The 19,416-nt window shown below is 54.1% G+C and overlaps 11 protein-coding genes across 11 annotated transcripts; 7 read left to right on the top strand and 4 right to left on the bottom strand.

Moving 5' to 3' along the window:
* Positions 1 to 248: 248 nt before the first annotated feature.
* On the bottom strand, positions 249 to 1,768 carry BU26DRAFT_564603 (uncharacterized protein; the record flags this gene model as incomplete). Its single annotated transcript, XM_033833294.1, has 3 exons — positions 249 to 1,409; positions 1,459 to 1,584; positions 1,637 to 1,768. The coding sequence occupies 3 exons, from the start codon at positions 1,766 to 1,768 to the stop codon at positions 249 to 251; spliced, it is 1,419 nt and encodes a 472-aa protein (XP_033683917.1).
* A 1,412-nt stretch (positions 1,769 to 3,180) lies between these two features.
* BU26DRAFT_530949 (HAD-superfamily hydrolase-like protein) lies at positions 3,181 to 3,988 on the bottom strand (the record flags this gene model as incomplete). The annotated part of the gene is made up of 2 exons (XM_033830988.1): positions 3,181 to 3,918; positions 3,980 to 3,988. 2 exons carry the CDS (start codon positions 3,986 to 3,988, stop codon positions 3,181 to 3,183), a joined length of 747 nt encoding a protein of 248 aa, XP_033683916.1.
* A 1,296-nt stretch (positions 3,989 to 5,284) lies between these two features.
* Positions 5,285 to 6,144, top strand: BU26DRAFT_308810 (uncharacterized protein). The gene has a single exon (XM_033821891.1). It carries the CDS (start codon positions 5,404 to 5,406, stop codon positions 5,962 to 5,964), a length of 561 nt encoding a protein of 186 aa, XP_033683915.1. The 5' UTR covers positions 5,285 to 5,403; the 3' UTR covers positions 5,965 to 6,144.
* A 123-nt stretch (positions 6,145 to 6,267) lies between these two features.
* BU26DRAFT_519103 (uncharacterized protein) lies at positions 6,268 to 7,271 on the bottom strand. Its single transcript, XM_033828974.1, has one exon. The coding sequence runs from the start codon at positions 7,230 to 7,232 to the stop codon at positions 6,420 to 6,422; it is 813 nt and encodes a 270-aa protein (XP_033683914.1). The 5' UTR covers positions 7,233 to 7,271; the 3' UTR covers positions 6,268 to 6,419.
* Positions 7,272 to 8,480: 1,209 nt separating this feature from the next.
* On the top strand, positions 8,481 to 9,834 carry BU26DRAFT_505034 (uncharacterized protein; the record flags this gene model as incomplete). The annotated part of the gene is made up of 3 exons (XM_033826819.1): positions 8,481 to 9,039; positions 9,106 to 9,366; positions 9,428 to 9,834. 3 exons carry the CDS (start codon positions 8,481 to 8,483, stop codon positions 9,832 to 9,834), a joined length of 1,227 nt encoding a protein of 408 aa, XP_033683913.1.
* Positions 9,835 to 10,595: 761 nt separating this feature from the next.
* BU26DRAFT_505033 (uncharacterized protein) lies at positions 10,596 to 11,195 on the top strand (the record flags this gene model as incomplete). The annotated part of the gene is made up of 1 exon (XM_033826818.1): positions 10,596 to 11,195. The coding sequence occupies one exon, from the start codon at positions 10,596 to 10,598 to the stop codon at positions 11,193 to 11,195; it is 600 nt and encodes a 199-aa protein (XP_033683912.1).
* Positions 11,196 to 11,462: 267 nt separating this feature from the next.
* Positions 11,463 to 12,187, bottom strand: BU26DRAFT_519102 (uncharacterized protein). The gene has a single exon (XM_033828973.1). The coding sequence runs from the start codon at positions 12,092 to 12,094 to the stop codon at positions 11,741 to 11,743; it is 354 nt and encodes a 117-aa protein (XP_033683911.1). The 5' UTR covers positions 12,095 to 12,187; the 3' UTR covers positions 11,463 to 11,740.
* An 848-nt stretch (positions 12,188 to 13,035) lies between these two features.
* Positions 13,036 to 13,798, top strand: BU26DRAFT_564596 (uncharacterized protein; the record flags this gene model as incomplete). The annotated part of the gene is made up of 2 exons (XM_033833293.1): positions 13,036 to 13,447; positions 13,539 to 13,798. The coding sequence occupies 2 exons, from the start codon at positions 13,036 to 13,038 to the stop codon at positions 13,796 to 13,798; spliced, it is 672 nt and encodes a 223-aa protein (XP_033683910.1).
* A 187-nt stretch (positions 13,799 to 13,985) lies between these two features.
* On the top strand, positions 13,986 to 14,831 carry BU26DRAFT_604862 (uncharacterized protein; the record flags this gene model as incomplete). Its single annotated transcript, XM_033835547.1, has 1 exon — positions 13,986 to 14,831. The coding sequence occupies one exon, from the start codon at positions 13,986 to 13,988 to the stop codon at positions 14,829 to 14,831; it is 846 nt and encodes a 281-aa protein (XP_033683909.1).
* Positions 14,832 to 15,466: 635 nt separating this feature from the next.
* BU26DRAFT_308761 (HET-domain-containing protein) lies at positions 15,467 to 17,111 on the top strand. The gene is made up of 2 exons (XM_033821890.1): positions 15,467 to 15,832; positions 15,883 to 17,111. Exons 1-2 carry the CDS (start codon positions 15,662 to 15,664, stop codon positions 16,888 to 16,890), a joined length of 1,179 nt encoding a protein of 392 aa, XP_033683908.1. The 5' UTR covers positions 15,467 to 15,661; the 3' UTR covers positions 16,891 to 17,111.
* A 627-nt stretch (positions 17,112 to 17,738) lies between these two features.
* Positions 17,739 to 18,823, top strand: BU26DRAFT_505028 (uncharacterized protein; the record flags this gene model as incomplete). The annotated part of the gene is made up of 3 exons (XM_033826817.1): positions 17,739 to 17,877; positions 18,025 to 18,724; positions 18,817 to 18,823. 3 exons carry the CDS (start codon positions 17,739 to 17,741, stop codon positions 18,821 to 18,823), a joined length of 846 nt encoding a protein of 281 aa, XP_033683907.1.
* Between the last annotated feature and the right edge of the window lie 593 nt (positions 18,824 to 19,416).

Below are 19,416 nucleotides of genomic sequence, written 5' to 3'. Positions count from 1 at the left end.
TTGAGAGCGCTAACCCGTTTGGGACCGCACGAGACGAGGTTCGTGCGACGTCGGTTGTCCAAACCTTGGAACGCACCCAAAGTATTATAGCTATCGCTGTCAATGCGGGGGATTGTAAATGCGCCGGCCAAGATAAATAATGATTTGAAGCCGACTTTGCAAAAATTAGCATTATCTTCATTACGCTACGTGAAGCTCAATATCTAACCAGATAAGCCATGAGGCGTCTATCCGCCGCAAGCATTCATCTATAGTTGAGAGCCCTCCTTCATCTTGAGCACGAAGCCGCCACGTTCCATCGTGTTGACGAAGATATATCCGCTCTTGAACAGCGCATAGCTGCTCCAGGTACCGACAAAGTCCACGATGCCACCGCCAGGCTGGTTGTCGTCTTCAGGGTAAATGTCGAAGAAACCGACTTCCTTCACGCCGGCACCGGTGGGGTCCTGCGGAATAGAGCGCACATCTAGGACTCGGAAGCCTGTTCCGTAGTTCGACTGGTAGGCAAAACCGTTGGCGACGTACTGGTTGTGGTCGATACCCTTGGCACCGGACTTGTACAGGCCAGTCTGCTTCGGGTTCTTGAGCGATGAAATGTCCCATATGTAGGTGATGGGATTTCCGGGCACACCCGGGCCGACCTTATCGTACTCATCATACTCATCGTCGAGGAGAAGATAGTGCTGGTTCTCAACGTCGAGAAGAGCGCCCTGATGAGTGTACGAGGCACCTTCGTAGGACGTGATGGAGATAATCTGAGGACTCTTCTTGTCTGTGACGTCGTAAATCGTGAGCGTATCCTCGTTGTAACCGTAGCAGATCTCGCGACCCTCATACTGAGCATCCGGGCCCTTATAGAGGACGCACTGCGCGTCATGAACATAGCCATCAGCAGACGCACAGCCGGCGTTGGTTGGCTTCGAAGGATCGGAGATGTCAATGAAGATGATTCCGGATTTGCAGGCATCGCTCCTCGGCTGGGCTCCCACTGAGTAGATGTAGTTAGTCTTCGGATTTGTGACGACGTTGTGCGTGCGGCCAGTGGGGAGCTTGTCGTAGTGTCCAACGAGATCTTTGTCGTTGCTGAAGGTGACGGGCTTCGCGGGGTCAATGTCCAACAGCTTCTTCATGTCGAAGATCTGAATGCCGTGGCCCGTTGCCTCGCTTCCAATTATCATGAGGTCATTTTGAGCCCGGATCTCGCGCCATTCGCTCGGGACAGAGTATTGGGGAAGACGCCCGAGGTATACAAGCTTGCCCTCTTTGGATATTTCAGCGAATGCTGTGCCGTCTGACTGCCCAATAGCCATGAACTCGCGGCCATCGGCACTGGTCCAGCCCCACGATGACGAGCCAAAACCACGGGTGCTTCCCAGTTCAGCGTGCGAAAGGAAGTGGTACAGATCAATCTAGAAAGAGTAAGGCAAGGTATTACTGAAGGCGAGCCTTGGTGCTCACGTTGTTGCATTTGAACGTGTCGTTACCGGCAACGACGGCGCCATTAGTACACGGCATAAAATCTTTGATTTCGGCGTACTGCGCCGACTCATAGACGCCCGCAGCCCGTTGCCGTCCAAACGTCTCCTGCGGGGAAGGTCAGCGCCAAGCATAGTGTATGCACGAATACGGCACGCACCATCTTCAGAGCGATATTGTTCTGGTGTTTAATACCGGAATCATAAAGCTTCGCCGCCTTGACCTGGTCTTTGGCTACCTCCTTAGCCGCCACGAGGGCGGACAGCGAGAGGAGAGTGCTTCGAAGGTACATGATGGTAAGTGACGCAAAAGAAAAGCTGGACAACAAGGACGCGTTGGACGATGCAGCGGGTGTAGAGAAGTGCTTTTATATCCCATCCGGTTTACATGGAAGCGGTGGATCCGAGTCGCGAGGAGATGCATTCTCAGTCGCTAACTCGGCAGGTAGACACACTGCCTTCCAAATGCCGATGCTATCGCCCACATCCAGTCGCGGGCACGAGGGCATGATTGGCAACTCCCAAGACACTGTTGAGTGTTGATGGCCCCGTAGAGTGCGACATTGGTCTGTGTAAATTAAACAAAGCTTGCGCCATAGGACAAGCATCGGATGTGGAAGGAGCCAGTAATAAGGAGGCCTTGGCGACAACGATCCCCCATCGACGGAGCGGTGCGAATACGGCGCGCCGAGAACGCCCAGATTGCAGATCCCTTGGGCTTAACATGCATAGCCGTTATTCGGGACGTGATAAGGTGCTGTTGACGCCTTCATCTCCGCTGAAACGGGCGGTGGTGAGCCTCTGTCCCTCAAGGCGTTACCTTGCCGCGTCCATCGATCAATTCAGCCCTCTAGGCCCGACGCTACATGTCGCCGAACGGACGCCAGGGCACGTGAGCCGGATTGCAATGCATCGTTGTTTGCGGAAGGTCGAAGCTTATCAGAACCCATACCGACGGCGTGTGTCTCCAAATTAATTCGGGCGATAACGCAATCGCAGGCTCGGATGAACGAAGCGAAGATAGGTGCGAGTAACCTCGGGAGCACGCAGTGTTCAGCGAGGTGGACAGGGCGGTCGGGGATGGGCAGTGGCGTGGTCGTTGAAGGATGGGATCAGGGCGAACTGCTTTGGCTTCTGTCCACTCAAATGGTCCTCGGTAGCATGCATTAGCAGACGCGTGACCAGCTCCGCTCAGTAAGCGACACTGGTGCCCATAGATGCAGGTGCATCTCAACGCGAAAAGGTTGCCAGTCGACGGTGGGTTGAAGATGGGAGCGACAGCATGCCAGGTGGGAGAAAATCGAATCCGTGGACGGCGGCCCGGGCTCACCTCGTGCTAGACCCGATTCGGATAGGAGCATTACCATAGAGCACCTCCCCCGAGTGATCGTGGCGAGCTACAAGCAAAAATACCGGTGTCCATCAAGGGCTCGGAGCGTGCCTGCCGCTACGGATCTCTGTGATCTGGTCAGTCAAAGGTCCCAATCAGGCAGGAACTGCCCGGGCGTAAGAGACGGAGAAGGAGAAGATGCAAGTGGACGGTCGCAAACAATCTAGAGTTGATTCCTGGCCGGTCCAGAAGAGAATGCACAGGTCTATTTTGAGCCATGTCCCATGATCATCACCATCTATGTACCGTGCCCTGTCCCGCCGAATGTAGTCCCCAATGCCAGTTAGCAGTATAGCCACCGTGTCCCGCAAACGTCTAGATCTTGCTCTCGACCTCCTTCAGGCACTTCTGGAAGTCCTTCCAGTCGTACATGACGGTGGCGGCTTTGGTCTGGTCGGTGAGGAGCTTGGCCATCTCGTCCATCTTCTCCTTGCCCTCCTCGATGCCGTAGATGCCGACGTAGGCAATACACGGGATGCCGGCGCGCATGGCGGCCGTGGCACCGCTCTTGCTGTCCTCGACGGTGACGCACTCCTCGGGCTTGACGCCCAGCTCCTTGCAGGCGTGGATGTAGATGGCGGGGTCGGGCTTCGAGGTCGGGGGGTTGAGCGACGTGGCAGCCGAGTAGACGTGCTCGGTAGGGAAGAAGTGGTCGATCTTGGTCTTCTCGAGAGAGGCCACGACGCGGCTCTTGGCCGAAGTGCTGACGACGGACATCGGGTAGCCCTGCTCCTTGAGCCTGTTGAGCTCGTCGGTGACGCCGGGGCACTCAATGGCCTTCTCGCTGAGCTTCTTGGTAACGGCACCAAGCTCGCGCTCGACGTAGTCCTCGAGCTCGGCATCCTCCATCTTGAAGTTGTGCTTCGCCTGCAGGCCCTTGAGCATGCCGCGGAAGTTGTGGCCGACAAAGTCCTCGAGCAGCTGGTCCGTGGTGTAGCGATGCTCGATGTTGTGCTTCTCGAGCACCTCGTTGGTGAGCTCGGCGCAGGCCTCGAAGGCCAGTCGCTCGGACTGGACGAGCGTGTTGTCGCAGTCGAGCATAACGTACTTGACCTGTGTTTACCGTTAGTGCGGGGCAGGCGGGCAGACGGGGGCAAGCGCGGGGCATCCTCACCTTGCCCATGGTGACGGTTGCTGTGAGCTGTGTAGGGGCGGGCGGGTGCTGGAGTGCCAATTGACGGAGTGAAGAGTGGGAGGATGGTGGAAAGAGTGCGGAGAGTGGAGGAGAAGTATTCGTCGGGCGGCGAGATAAAAGTACGTGCAGCAACGGCGCACGGTGATGCGTTGGCGAGGAAAGGCGGTGCGCAAGGGGAAGGCGATCCGCCGTTACGTCATTGGCTCGGCTAGGGAGGCGTGGGCCTTCGAGTGGGCGTCGCTCTCCTCTCTCACTTCTGATAATCGCTTCACGCCTCGCGGAAAGCTGCTTGAACGCATTCGGCGTGCCGTTGTGACGCCCTACGCTGTCTCCTTCGTCTGTGTTCGGTCACCAGCGCACACCGCCCTCTCGCAGCGGCAAACCCCACGCGCCCCCGCCGCCCGTGCTTTCTTTTCTGATTCATGGCACCACTCCCTCACTCTCGTGCATTGCCAGAAGCAGTTTACCCTCAGTTGGACGGTGTCACGAGAACCTAAAAGTCTTTCCTGAGCAGAGCCCAGGCACGCCGCACCTCCGACCGCGTCGAGACCAACATGTGTCCCGGCCCGCATAAGGGCCGCTCCACCGAAATCTCTGCTGCCTCCTGTATCACCTCAACCAGACATCGAGCCTGGCCACCTGTGCCTGCATGCGGCTGCAATCTGCCTCGCCTCCGGGCCGAAAGCATGCCTTCCCCAGGATTGAAAGGCCACCCAAGCGGCTTCACGTGACTCGCTTGCTCTTGCCTCAGCATCGTCTCCGGGAAGACGGCCGGTTAAACCAACCTCAAACACGACCGACACACCAAGGAGCATCATAAGCCCAAGTCAAACGCCAAGTCAGAGTTAAGTGCACTCAAGCATCCATGGCCAAACATATTCGATCTCAGCTAATACGCCTTTTTGACCCATCCATCGTTACTTTCGCTATCGCGAGCCTCCATCTGGAGCGCACCAGCGCCATACGCAGTGCTATGGGTGAGCTTCGGCGTCGTCACAGAGATCGCAGCAACTGGGGCTACTCGACTCCCGTTGTTGGGTAAATGCTGTTCTACCCCAGGCGATCCTGCTATAAACGAATCCGCATTGGAGATCAAACACAAAGCATAACGACATCTCGTTTCATGGATCTCCTCTACCTTTCTTTTGCCTCTGATGTAGTACATCCGGCCCGCAGACGACGTATCTGCAGGAGTGCCTCACCCGTGAGCGGCTAGCACGGGCAGGCTACCTTCCGGTAGAGAAACCTTATGACCTTCTCCCTGCGCTCTCTTCCTCCATCGTCTTCAGTCTTTCATTCTTACGCCGTGCTGGTCACTCACTCCTTTTTGTCGATCGCTTCTTGTCATCGTTGATTTTATTGCAAGATACCCACATATTATTTTCGTTAGACTCGCTATCAAAATGCGTGCTTCATCCTTCTTCGGTGTCACTCTCTTCGCCGCCACGGCGCTCGCTCATGGCAACATTACCAGCCCTCCTGCTCGCCAACCCGGTCCAGTCATGCAACAAGTCTGTGGCGCTGCGGCTGTCTCCGCTATCCTCGCGGACGGAACCGGGCCTCTCGAAAACATTCCCAGCAGCGGTGCAGCTGACTGCAACATCTTCTTATGCAAAGGCGCTCAATTCGAAGACAACCAGAACAACGTCCAGGTCTTTGCGCCGGGCGAGGTGGTCGACTTCGCAGCCCAGCTACCCATCCCGCACGAGGGCCCCTGCAACGTCTCCATTATCGACACTGCCACAAATACCGTCGTCGGCCAACCACTCCTGGTCTTCGACTCGTATGCCGACGAGAACCTAGCGCAGCTGCCACTCAACAACACCGCCTTCAGCGTTACGATGCCGACGGACCTTGGCGCTCAGTGCCAGACTCCGGGTGATTGTACCATGCAATGGTTCTGGTTTGGCACTGCTGCGGTGCAAACCTATGAGAACTGCGTCGACTTTGTCATGTCAGAATAAGCCACACATACAGTCCTCGGTCACCCCACACGTACGGAATGGTACTTGTGATCATCGCAACATACCGCTGGAACCTTGAACTTGCAGTTCGGCATTAGGCGGCCCATTCGCGCAGTATTGACGGTTCTCCTAATTGGAATGGTTCTCCTGAGGGGGGCCCTTCACGTTGTATTACTAGATCATCCGAGCATATATACCTACCTCCACGTATCAAAACCGTCCACGATGCTGTGCCAGGGGACTTGCACCTCCCTCCTCACTTCATTGCCCTTTGTCACACTGCAAGATAATTATATCGGTGCCTGTTCGGTTGTTCGTTTATTGCGATATGTACTCCTGCTGTGCCAGCCTACGCCGGCTTCCTCGTATATACCTCCCGCATAGTCGGCCTAGCAGGAAAACCCACAAGTCGCAACCATGCCTACATAGCCTTCACCCTCTTGTGCACTCATACGTCAATGCCAGAGCACGCCCCAATACGGCATCCTCCGACCCCCGTCATACGTAACATCAATATCAACGCATTTCCCCTGTAGTCGCACTGCCTCCACAAGCTGCACTTCCAGCGCCCGCGCCAGTGCATCAACCCGGCTTCTCTCCACATCCTCAGGCGCCAGCATCCCGCCCTCCCGCACCGCCGCCTCGTCCACATACTCAGTGAGCAAGAAGCGCACGCGCTCCAGCCGCTCCAACCGCGCAATCACGCGCGCCCAGCCCGAAAAGTCGACGCGCGGGAGCTCACTCCCACCCCGAAGATTCCGTGCCAAACCGTCAAGATCAGACGCGCAGAACTGCCGCACGTTAAGCTGCAGCTCCAGCTTGCGCAGCGCCGTACACCCGCCTAGCAGCTTCTGCAGCTCCTCCTCCTCCTCCTCCCCCTTGCTGCTATACATCAACCCCGTCATCGCCAGATCCCCCAGCATCCCGCGTTTCGCGCGCCCCAGGCTGCGCAGATACGAAGTGAACAGCGGGAGGTACTCGTATGCGTACGTCACGAGGCGGACGCTGTTGCGCGCGTAGAAGAAAGAGCGCGCTTCTTGCGAAGTGGCGCGGCTGACGCGGCTGAGTTCGTGCAGGGTGCAGAGGATGGCAGCGTGGTCCTGCGGTGCGTGCTCGCGGAGGCGGAATTTTTGTGGCGTGCGCGGGGAGGGGACGAGCCAGAGGGGTTTAGCGGAGAGGAGGAGGTGCGTGTAGACGGCGTTGCGGAGTTCGGGAGGGAGAAGGAGGGTGGCGTGTGGGGAGCGGGTGTTCGGAGTTTCTGGTTGCATTGTTGTGGTGCGCGGTGTGCGGGTCTGCGATGGGGAGCTGGCTTGTTTGGGGAGCGGTTTGCGGGCGGCGGAAGGAAGAATTTATAGAGGGGGTGGCGCAAACGGACAGAGCAGGATATTGGGTGTAGGATTGGACGTGGGGTATGCGGCGCTGGCGTGCTCTTGAAGAATACCACCTTCACGTCTCTGCGAATAGCGCAAGATGCCTGTAGAGCGTCTGCTTTTGATGGAATACGTCTGCGCGACGACCAGCGATAGAGAACGCAAGATGTGCAAAAAGAACCTATTAGCCCTGAGAAAAAAAAAAAAAAAAGTTAGATTTCAAAGGAGATATCCTCGCAGCGAAGATCAAGCGGCTAGAGGATCAAAGGAGATATCCTCGCAGAGAAAGCTCAAGCGTGAAACCGTTTATTAAGGTCGGAATCGAACCTATGATCCTCGCTACGACCACCAGATCGGTTGTGTGCAATACCAACCTAGCGTTCACGGAGATATTGTAAGTTTCTAAATAAATAATTTATATACAATATAATTATCCTGCGCCCGTCAAAAGAGTAGAATGTAATTTAATGCGTGCTGCGTTCATGATCTGCGCTAGATAGAGATGCGTTCAAGAATGCTAAGTCTGGCATCAAACAGCCGAACACGGAAGGATTAGGGCATTTTACGTTATTAGATGTCACGGCCATCGCCGCGTTAGCCGACGTAGGCGGTCAAGAACGGTGCAAAGCGCTTTCTGAGTTTCAATAAGCTAGATTCACGTTCGGGTATGTATCCTCGTCGTTGCCCCAACTAGTACCCCTTCTGGATGCAGAGCTTAGAATATAGCTTCTTTTTTGCTGCTCCTGTATATTCAGTATGCTCCTATCTTCTTTATGACGAGGTCGATCGAATTGATGACGGCCGCTCCAACTACTAGACGGCATGCGCAAGAACAGTGCATGTGTCTAATGGCCCTAGAGGTCAAATACCCTCATGAGCGACTACCCTCTAGCGGATTAAGCCATGGTTTTGTTGTGACTAGAGCGCCACAGCCTTGTGGCGGTGTATAGAGGGCAGACGGCAGCAGTGAAATATATCTACTGAAATCTTGGCACCCACCACTTCCATCAATACCCCACCATCGCACGCTCAAACACTTTCCCGCCGGTCACGAGACACTCCGACTTCGATTGCGGTGAGTACTGTGCCCACTCGAGCTCTCAGCCACTGACGGGACCGCATTAGGGCTAACGAGACATCTTCGTTATGACGAACGACGCGCAGAAAACCAGCCGCATTCACAACCTGGACGAGGTCGAACAATATCTTCGCAAGAAGCACAAGGCCGCCTGGAAGACGCTCCCCGGCCCGGAAGCCTGTCGGTTCGTCGACGTCGCCCAGCGCCACTTCCCCGAAGACACGTACTGCCAGAAGGCCATGTATGTGGGATCAATCCGAGTCAACAATCGTTTTGAACAGGTGTATGCCTACGTCAAGCGGACTGGAGCAGTAGTCTATTGCCGCGGCGAGACGGGCAGGCAGTTGGCTCGTACCCTTTACGCCGCAATCTGGTTCGCGCCGCCCTTTCCCAAGAATGAGAACGAGAAGCGCCCCCGCCTGAGGGGCCACAGCTCCCTGGTCGTGTACAGCATGCTGCGCGGCGGCTATCTAGATAAATTCATCGAGGTTGACGGCACATCGCTGCAGCGCCTTGGGTATGCGTGCGACAGCATATCGCGGGAATTACCTTCGATGCAAGTGGTCGAGAACAAGTATGGAGAGGCTTCACTCGAGAAGCTGGCGAAGCAGCATGATGTACGGTACGGTAAGTAGTTGCATGGAGATGGCATCAATCGCTACCTACAGATACCTAAGCTAATTGATGTAACAGAGCCCTCCGGACAGCCCGAAGACAGCCCAGCAGATACGAGTGACGATGAAGAGTGGGAGAGGGATGGTGATAATCAACGTGTCCTCCAGGACATTCATGAGGAAGACCATTTAACGGACGAGCATGTCGAAAGCGAGGCCGCCGATATCCTGAGGCAAACATTCCAACTTGCCAAGCAAAGTAGCCTGCGTGTCTCTGCACAGCATGCATTCGGAGTGGTTATGGACAAGGACCTGGGAGTCGCAGCCTACAAGGCATATGGTACGTGTGACAGTGTGCCGAAACCATGCCCGCCTTTTTACGCCGATACGTTTGCTAACAGCTTCCGCCACGTTTGCAGAGATGGCCCAGCAGAAAGACTTGAACCACTTGGCCCGCGCCCTCCTGAACGTCATGATGGAGAAAGACCTCACCGGCAAGAAGAATCCACACAAAGCTTTCAATAAGCTTTTCGACCTCGCCTTCGCCCTGGACGACCGTGAGGCGGCCATGGCCGCTTTCGAAGTTGTCCAGCAGACGGAGAAGGCCGCGGATGCCGTTTTTGAGCTCGCCTTGTCAATGAACGAAACCGGGGCAGAACATGTCGCTCTTGTTGGAGCCGAACTCTATGACGCGGACGCGACGATGCACTACAAGGTCGCGCTTGCGCAGGCGAGAAGTGGTGAGGGCGATGTGTATGTTTGTGAGGACTGCGCCGGGAGGATGGGCTTGAAGGAAGGACCTGAGTGATGATGAGACTGGGGAAGTACAGTGGACTGTCACGGTGGACTTTGCACGTCTCGTTGAGCTTCGGGAACATGCACTATTTCTTGCTACATGAACAGTTGAGGAATATAGCAGGGAGTGTTTTGTGCAGTTATTCCTGGATGGTGAGCAAGGTGCAGGCTGTCCGTCCCTGATCGGTGAATGCACCACTAGATATTCTACTGAGCGCTGAACTGTCGAGGAATGGAATTTGTAGTTGCGTTTACGCAGCGTATTTCTAGCGTCTTAGGCGAGCACCTTTAGGAATATCGCGATACAGGCGTACATAAGTATCATGCGATGCGGGTCCAGGTTTACGGGGAGAAGTGTCTGCTGCACAGATAGCTTTTCGTGCATTCCTAATCCCTCCAATCGCCTTTTCAATTGCCTATAGTCTTCTCAGGTCCTCAACAGGCGCGAATACGCACCCTATCTACGATCTCGTACTCGGAGTCTGTAACGAACAGATGCGTTTCTGTGGCTGTGCTCCGGCGGCGGAGGTTATCATAGGCGCAGATAAGTGAAAGAGTGAAAGACCTCAAGGGCCTTGGCACCGAAAACTGCAGAGCTGCCCCTCTGTCTCTTCTGCGCCCTCCTCTTCCGCGCCCTCCTCTTCTGCGCCTTCCTCTTCTGCGCCCTCCATCGTTACGACAACATATCGCAGTGCTGTTACAGTATTCATCTCCCCCAAACAAGCAGTCCAGATCCTAACGCGGTTCAGTTTACGGGACCAGCATCTTCAAAAAATGGCAGACAAGAATATCGAAGCCGACACTGTCCTTACGCTCGATCGCGTACGCGAATTCGTTCAATCTCAGCTGGGCGACTCCTGGAAGAAGCTGCCGCCAGCCGAAGCCTCCAGTTTCATCGACGTCGACCAGAGCACGTTCCCAACCGAAGAGTTTCACGAGAAGGCTCTCCTTGTCGGACGTATCTACCACGATGGCCTATATGAGAAGGTGTTCGCCTACGTAACGCGCAGCGGCCATGTTCTATACTACTGCGGCGCCCACAAGCTATCTCGCTCGGACAACGCCGCTATCATGTTCACGCACCCGTTTCCGAAACTCGCGGGAGGGGAGGAGAGGCCGACTTTGAAGAAGCGTAGTTCTTTAGTTGTCTACCATATGATGTGCGAAGGCTATGTATCGGAGTTCAAGAAGGTTAGCGGCATAACTCTGGTTAACCTTGTGGTGGCGTGTAGGTGGATGGTGCAGGAGGTACCCGATCACAAGGTGTCTTGGACAAAAGCGGAGGTGGCTATCGACAAGAAGCGCAAGAGGGCTCCCAGCCCGGAAAATGGTAAGCAACGCATCCTACATCCTGAGGGCCTTCGGGGAGTTTAGCAGAGTCCACTCGTTCTTGGTACTATGCTGCCTGAAGCGTGACACTGGACCGTCCGAACGAGCTGAATTGAGCAAAAGCAACAGTACTAACTAGACCATTAAGCCTTGTAACAATCTCGAGATGGGACGGGAGACTACCTAGGTAGAAGGGATTATACCACACTGCGAAAACGGATGATCGGCTCAGGGAAATAGAATTTAGATTACATAGTAGAGCATCTGGTACTACCTAGCGGCAGTCGACTATAACTAACGAGCGGCTGCTCTGGCGCAGAATAGTAGAGTGATGATGTGGGATAGCAATGCGTCTACCCATGCATCACCAGCTTAAATCACCTATCACATCAACTCTCTGGTATGGAATATGAGATACCCTCTACGTCGCGAAATGTTTTGGCAGCGGAAATAATCAAAGTGGTGGTGAAAGTGAAGCTGTGAAGTGAGCTGCGGAAGCTAGCTAATCCACAAAGCGCTCGAAGAGAATTACACCGCTCTTTCTTCGATAATGCTTCTCCTCCACTCTTCGCACTCTCTCCACTACCCTTCTACTCTTTACTCCTTTCCCCACGCTCTCCAACCCAAATACGCGGAAAGACACTCGAGAACTTCTCAACGTCGGGCTTCGTCGTCTCAGCCCCTTTCTCCAGCGCCGTCTTCAGCTCCTCAACCGTGTCGAAGTAGCACGTCGTCTGAACCAGATACGGAGGCGTTTCTCCGGTCAACGGACACGGATTCTGGAACTCGGTGATCGACCAGGAGCGGAGGCCGTACGGACGCCAGGTTTTCTCGATCAGGGGCATGTGCGTGGAGAGGTAGTAGGTCATGTCGAACTTCAGTGGTTCGCCGGTTTCTGGGTGCTTGGAGGGGTAGGCGACGACGGCGGCGATTTTGGATGCCATTTGAGAGGAAGGAGATTGGTTGAAGGGTAGGGAATTTAGATTTTGTATGGACTTTCCAGGACACTTGGATGATGGACTGACCTAACTATCATTCGGGCGAGATGGTGGGTATGATTACGTGGGGCAACGTGGGACAAAGTGCGGAGTCCCGATGACTCGGCTAACCCGACTCGTCCGGTTGCATGCTCGACTCGATAACGCGCATGCCGTGGGGCGATGTCAACTCGCTATTGAGATCTGTCAAGATCTGGTTAATTAACTAATATTCTAACAGCAACAGTTGGACGCTGCATAAGATGAGAAATGCTGGGCTGGTAGAATAAGATCACGTGATTAATCTGCTTCTAAGGTTAGAAAAGGGAAAATCTCGCCTATTACAATCATAATGTTCTTTCTGACCTAAGTGACGGTTTTTAACTAATCGGTGTAATAGCTTACAGGCCCGAGAATATATCGAACGAGACTTCCAGTCCCACACAACCCGCGAATTATTACGGCGGCGCCACGGGTCTTTCTTTGGCACAATGTGCATCTCTTTAAGCCAAAATGTGCACCACTTCGAGCTCTTGCTCAGATAATTTGGACTGGAGCTGGTTGATGTAAATGAGGGCGGGATTGGGTTGAGCGGCGATGTCGAACACGGCTGTCTAGGCACTAAGGGTTTAGACCTTGTTCCCGGCAGTTGTTCCTTCTCTTCGGCCCAGGCTATGCTACTAACGTCATTTCAGATATTGGTAGCGAAAATAGTTTGAAGTGAATGAAGTGTAATGGTCGTGCTCGGCACGCACAGCGTTTCCAACTCTCACCCCCACTCTCAACCTCTCTTCTCCATTCTTTCTTTTATTCTTTCCCATTCGAACGAATCCACAGCAACCAAGTCGTCGCGACCGCTTCTACGTCTCCATCACCCCCGGGCAAACTCAGGGTAGCACTAGCGCACGATGGCCTGCCTGCAGTCTCACCATTATATAGAGTCATCTTCAAGCACGACCTCGAATATGATCGGCCGTAACTGGCGCATCTGCAACTGGATTGGTGACCTACACATATTCAACCACAACTGCGATCCCTCCACCTGCAACCTAATTGCGGCTCCGTACCCGCTGGGACATTTCACGCTTGAGATCAGCTGTAGTTCAGATTCCGGAGACGATACGGACGCGGCGGGCACGAGGTTTTCTCAATTGCGCCACGGCTTCAACTTATCCTTCGACAACGGAAGAAGCCCATTGAAAGCGCTTCCGCCCAATACAAGGATGGATGGAAGTCCTCGGGACCCCAATCGCAAAGCTTCGGCGCACTTTCCTTCGTCCCCATCGAAGAGACCCGCTCGAAAGCCGCCCGTACCAAAATGTCAACAACGATGGAAATGGGCCCATACTTCCCGTAACGCCACCAAGGAGCGTTTCTGCTGACCCGGATGCAACCCTGCGGCCGGCTCTAGGGGTGGAACAACTCACCATTGCATCGCCTTCAACAGGAGCAATAGGATTGTATGGCCAGGTGCTTCGCGCCGCCTCGCCGCCTAAGCGATGGAATGGCACCGCTAAAGAGACGGATGAACAACCCAAAGGTGTGGGGGACATGATTGAGCCGTCCGAAGCTTCGACTAAATCCGTCGACTTCGATGTCCTGCGCACTATGCATCCCTCAGTGGTGTTCGATCAGTCAATTCTCAAAACTAGCATGCTCAATGATTTCTGATTGTCAGACTGCGTGAGAAACCTTATGCGGGAGATTAAGCACTTTCGCCGTCAGAGGGCGATAATTCCGGATACACTGAAAGAGGGAAGGGGACTTATTTCAGCCTTCACTATCAGACTGACCTAATTTGTAGCGGGCAATTGTTGATGCTGAAGAGACAATGTTTGGCCATCCATCTGTACTTACCATGGCACATGGATCCACGAACCGGAGTTGGGACGTACCGGCAAAAGACGACGTTTGGGAATTCCAGGAGATCGCTCGCATCGTAGGGCAGTCCGGGCGCATGGGAGCTGACGATCAGTCTGAGGCGGCATGGAACTCATTCGTGCACAGCAGTATCCTTGAACTTGCAGTAGAGTTCACGCAAGACGTCCGCTGCGAGAACGTTACCACCGCTCGCATCGGGCATAAGTTTAAGCCACTGGGAATCGCCGCGGGTAGCAGCGCTAGTAGGAAGCTTCTCTCCAAGATGGTCGATTTTGCCATCGTCATCCACCCAGCTCTGCATTCGAAACCTCAACAGTCCATAGACAAGGCGCTGGGTGGGCAGCCTAACGATATGCAGATGATCAACCAGAGCAGTGCTGCGTGTCTCAAGAGCTTCCCTTCAGGCGTCCACATCGAGACGAAGAAAAAGGACACTGCGAGCTGTGGACGTATCCAGCTCGGAGTCTGGATATCAGCCTTGTATAAGAGGTTCTTTACGCTTTTCGGCGACGACGTGCAGATCCCGTCCATTTCGCTTCTGGTCGCAAAGGGCTCGAGGTGGGAGATGATGATGGCTTGTCACACCGGAGAAGGTGCCACTACTATCGGCCCGGTCGACATTGGCCATACCGATGACATCGAGGATTGCTATGCTCTGCTAGCAATTCTTAGGGCGCTCGTACACTGGATGGATACGACATTTCGGAGGTGGATTCTCGACCAACTTGATCGAGTTAACGGCGACGGTAAACAGGGGAGTAAAACCAGAGCCTACAGTATTGGGTTTAATGACGTATTCGAGGACCTGGAAGTTGAAAGTTGATGTCCGTCACTTCCAGATATGACGCTCCACATCCGGTGAGCGGCGCGGATACCACCCGCATACGACTTATCCCAGCTCATCGAGGGCGTTCATTAGACAGCCCTCGCTTTAGCTCCCTGTTTTGAAGTCGCTCATCTCGTGGTACGAAAGAGCGGGGGACTTTGCGGTGTAACGTGAGACACCGGCGGGAGTGTTGTGGACATACCCACACTCTTGAGCAAAGCCGGAATATCATATCGACCGTCATTCGCTAGCCATATAGACCATTCCCTCAGAAGGCAGGGTGCCCTTCACCACTTTCAAGAACCTTTTTTTTGGTATTTTCGGGGCTACGCAAAGTATTAACTATTGACAGCATCTTGTAGATGATAAGGGTCTGAAACTTTGTTGCTGCCGGGGTGCATCCGTCGTGCTATCCCGTCATGCAGACTAACTGTATTGATGTGCCATACTTGTCACGGTAATTTGTAATGTGAGATTCGTGTTTTTTGCCACAATCCCTTCAAATTTCATGATGGTACGGCTCAGCCTCACCACTAACCGAAGATGTCGTAATCGCAGCCCGAATCGGTTTAGCGTGAACATGAATGTGGGGTCCGAGCAACCGTCACCGCCTCACTTTCTTGCGCTCCGCCCCGATCCTACATACACACCTTACGGCCGCACTTTCCATTTCTAAATCCACGATCCTATGCAGCTTATGAATCCGCGGCTTAGAAACTAACGCGGCGCGCGGACGATGCTACCTAATCCCGGCAGGCTGCGACCTCATAAGAGCGTTCTATGGTAAGGTGATTCTACGCCCAGGCGATCTAAGGCATCTAAACGCAATGGAAAAGCCAAACTACTTTTGGAGAATCTTGCAGAAATCATGGGGGTTCGCACGACTTCCCTTCCGCTTGGATCGATGGCTTCCCTTTCTCCCAAGAGGTTGGCGCATATCCTTCGGCATCTGGGTTCGACTGAGCGTAGATCAAAGAGACTGTGTCCATGCCCAAGTGGTAAGTCCTTCCAACACATGCGGCATCGAGAAGTCAACTAACTCGAGTAGGGTGTGAAGACTACTGAGCTATACGCTCCTCTTAGCAAAGGCGATATCCGAATTCTTCGACTGGAGCCAGGCACAGGCTCTGACCCTCTCGTGATCGGCTTAGAGCATCACAATTTGTCCAACGCTCCTCCATATGAAGCTCTCTCATATTGTTGGGGATCAGAACGCCCGAAGCGCCGTTGCTTCATCGATGGCTTAGAAGTCGGTATTCTTCCAAATGTTGAGGATGCCTTGCGAAATCTACGGCTGCCCGATTGCCCTCGCCGACTGTGGATCGATTCCGTCTGTATCAATCAGAGCTACTTTCTTGAACGAAACGATCAAGTAGCCCGCATGGACGACATATACCGATGCGCCCAGCAGGTTTTAGTGTGGCTTGGTTCACCAGATGAGCAGAGCACGGTCGGAATGGAAGCGCTCCGCTTCTTCGTCGATCCAGCATCTGTACCCACTGATGCCCCTTGGTACTTCTCCTCCTCGCGCGACGCTGCACTCGGGCTAAGGTCCATCTTGCAAAGAGCGTGGTGGAAAAGATTTTGGACTGTGCAGGAAGCGGTACTAGCTCGGCAGGTGCTTCTGATGTGTGGCAAGCACACTGTACGATGGCGAACTAACATCAGCACCCTCCGGCGCATTAAATTCATGACAAAGTTCGCTGCTACATCGCCGCAATGGGAGCTAGCTCCATTCCATGAGGTTGACCTACAGCCTCTGGTGGAAATAATCGAGGCCCAAATCCGGGAGCGAGAAGAGGAGACGGGCGTCAGAGTCGAAAAGGACATACTGGACGTTCGGTACGAGTTCCGGAACCGACAATGTACCTTTTTCTCGGACAAACTGTACGCCTTGCTCGGCCTCGCGGAAAGTCGACGCATGGGCCTTAAGGGTCTGGAACTGGTAGATTACACGCAGAAGGCGGAAGAGGCTCATGCGAAGTTCGCTGCGGTTTTGCATGGTCTGAACCCTGGATTAGACATACCAAAGGAATGGGTACATGGCCATCTTTGAACGATGGGTATATTTATGTCGCCTCAAAAATACCCACAATGATCTAATAGTGCCAACTGTGCTCGATTATCAATCTAGATAATGACGACTTACTTTGGTCCTGGAGAGTCTCAGCACTCAATGCTGATATAAAGGATTGTTTACATACTGATGGGCCCAGCTTCAGGCTCGCGCATCATTATGACCATATTCCTGCCGCCAAATCTGTCCTATCGTTTCCTCGCCCAGTCCGCATTTTCGCCCTTAGGAGTGTAGCCTGATTGTCCCGGAATCTCTCCCACTTCGTCATCGGGTCTCGGACGGAGTTCCGGTTGAGCTAACTCGGTTGAACTCAGCCTGGCTTTCTTTAAGACATCATGGGAAAGCTGCACCGAACGCGTGCGGAGCCAGCTAGTAGTCCTCGAGGTTGCGGGAAGGCCCCGATGGTTACAATGCTTTCACTTCAGCGCATACCGTTGCTATGGCCACACGTGACGTAGGCTGAGCGACGCACACAGACTAGTGTGGACATACAAAATTTGAGCTTTTCGCGCGTTGCCCTTCCTTCCTCTCCACACCACATCTTCCTCCTCTTTGGGCAGCCCGCTGCCGAACCCCCTCTAGCCCCTCTGGTTCGGATCACACCGGACATCTTTACATTTCCAGGCTTGCGTATTCCGTACGCAGGCTAACTCAGTCCCCTTTGGGTGTACTGAGAAGACGACCGGAAAGGCGTGTTCCGCACGCCCGAAGGAAGTCTGGGCCTAAGAACGCGTGTTCTGCACGCCGACTTAGTGTCTGTCGAGGCACTCTCCAGGTACGGGGAGTCGCTTTGCTATTTTTTTTATTAAAAAAAAAACACAAGAGAAATGGCGACCCCTTTGGGAAACCGTTTTGAGCAACTGCCGACTCCGGCAGAAGAGCCTATTGCCGGCTCAACCACCGACCAGCCTGGTGCCCCAGCACCAGAGGGAGTGCAGCAGCAGCCAGCGCCGGCGAAGCGCCCAAGTGCCTTCGGGAACGACGGCGATGACATGTCGGACTACGACCCCGCGACGGAGGATGCAGGAGACGCTGGAGACACGGCTGGCGAGGACAAGTCGGCTGCCCCGGGGCCTTAGGTACCTAAGGCACCCAAGGTACATATCCTCGAAGCGCTGCCCGAGAAGCTCAAGTTCAAGGAATTCGCCAAGTCGAAGTCGCGGAACCCGTACCCGGACGAGATCCACGGCATTCCCCTAGATGCCGTTCACAAGGGCTATCGCAAGAGGGACCGGCCTGACTTTGGGCAGCTGAAACCTCAAGGTATGCCGGCCGAGGTTCATTTCCTGGACAAGAACCTGCGCGCCCAGTGTCAGCGCAAAGGTCAGCTATCCCGGGCAGGTGTGGTGCAGTTCGACTCGAACAAGTCCCTTGTCAAGGTGTCCTTCCAACCTGACAGCCAGATGTCTTCTATCATGCTACATATCCAACGCGAAGAGGGAAAGGACGTCCTATACCAAGTCTTTGCCAACTCTGTCCGCCCAGCCGAAAAGAAAGAAAGACAAGACCAGAGGACACCTCCCGGCATCAGGATGATCTCCTTTCAGCAAGACATCGATGGAAAGGCTGAGAAGGAGTTTACTGGGAGGTTTGCCCGCGGCTATGGCAACCTTACCGAAATGGCCCAGAGGAAGAACCTGCTGATGACTCTGCTCAGCCTTGTCCCACCAGGCGAGACTGCTAAGAAGGGCTACAAATGTTGCCCTGTGTGGTCTCGTCTCACGGATTTTGAACTGCAGGACATTAGGAACAAGTCCATGACTGCACGGCCAGCAAGCTTCGGATCCTTCTGCTTGGCGATGTCGAAGATCTAGTAAGCAACTCTCGTCGGCAGCAGCAGGGTCGAGAGCGGGCTCAGAATTTACTTCCTGCGGCCTAGGGTGTCCTGCTGACTTGTGTTAGCAGTGTTTAGTGTTTGTATGACGCTCCGAGGATCTCCAGGCTATATAATGTCCCAGTTACCGTCTTCCAACTCTGGGGCCCTATTGCGCTTCTTGCTACCAGCCGCGCCTTGTTTTTTCTTCTTGGGAACAGTGGAGCTCGGTAACTCCGGTGCCAGCCACCTACATGCCATCTTAAGGTTGCCGAGAGTGCCGTTAACGAGGATGTACTCCTTGATAGCCCTCTAAGCCAGATATTTTGCTTCGTTCTATTTAACATGTTGACTACGGTTTCCCATGCTGTGCTTTTCGTTAAACGGGTGCCTCATGGAAGTCAATGTTTTCGCCGCGGTTATTAAATCGCTCGTCCCCGTTACAATGTTTTCATTGCAGCGCATCCCGTCGCTATGGCCACACGTGATGTAGGCTGGGCAACGCGCACGGACTAGCGCGAAAATATAAAATTTGAGCTTTCCGCGCGCTGACTTTCCTCTTTTCCTCTTCCAGGCTTGCGTATTCCGTACGTTGGCCTCCGCAGTCCCCTTCTTTGGGCGTACTGTTAGAGATTGCCCGAGGCGTATTCTGTACGTCAACGGTAGTCTGGCTCATTCAGAGAAGCGTATTC

Source organism: Trematosphaeria pertusa, assembly GCF_010094035.1.
Source record: "Trematosphaeria pertusa strain CBS 122368 unplaced genomic scaffold BU26scaffold_7, whole genome shotgun sequence".
Taxonomy (NCBI): Eukaryota; Fungi; Ascomycota; class Dothideomycetes; order Pleosporales; family Trematosphaeriaceae; genus Trematosphaeria; species Trematosphaeria pertusa.
The sequence above is the reverse complement of the archived record's forward strand: the minus strand, read 5'-3'. Positions and strand labels throughout refer to the sequence as shown.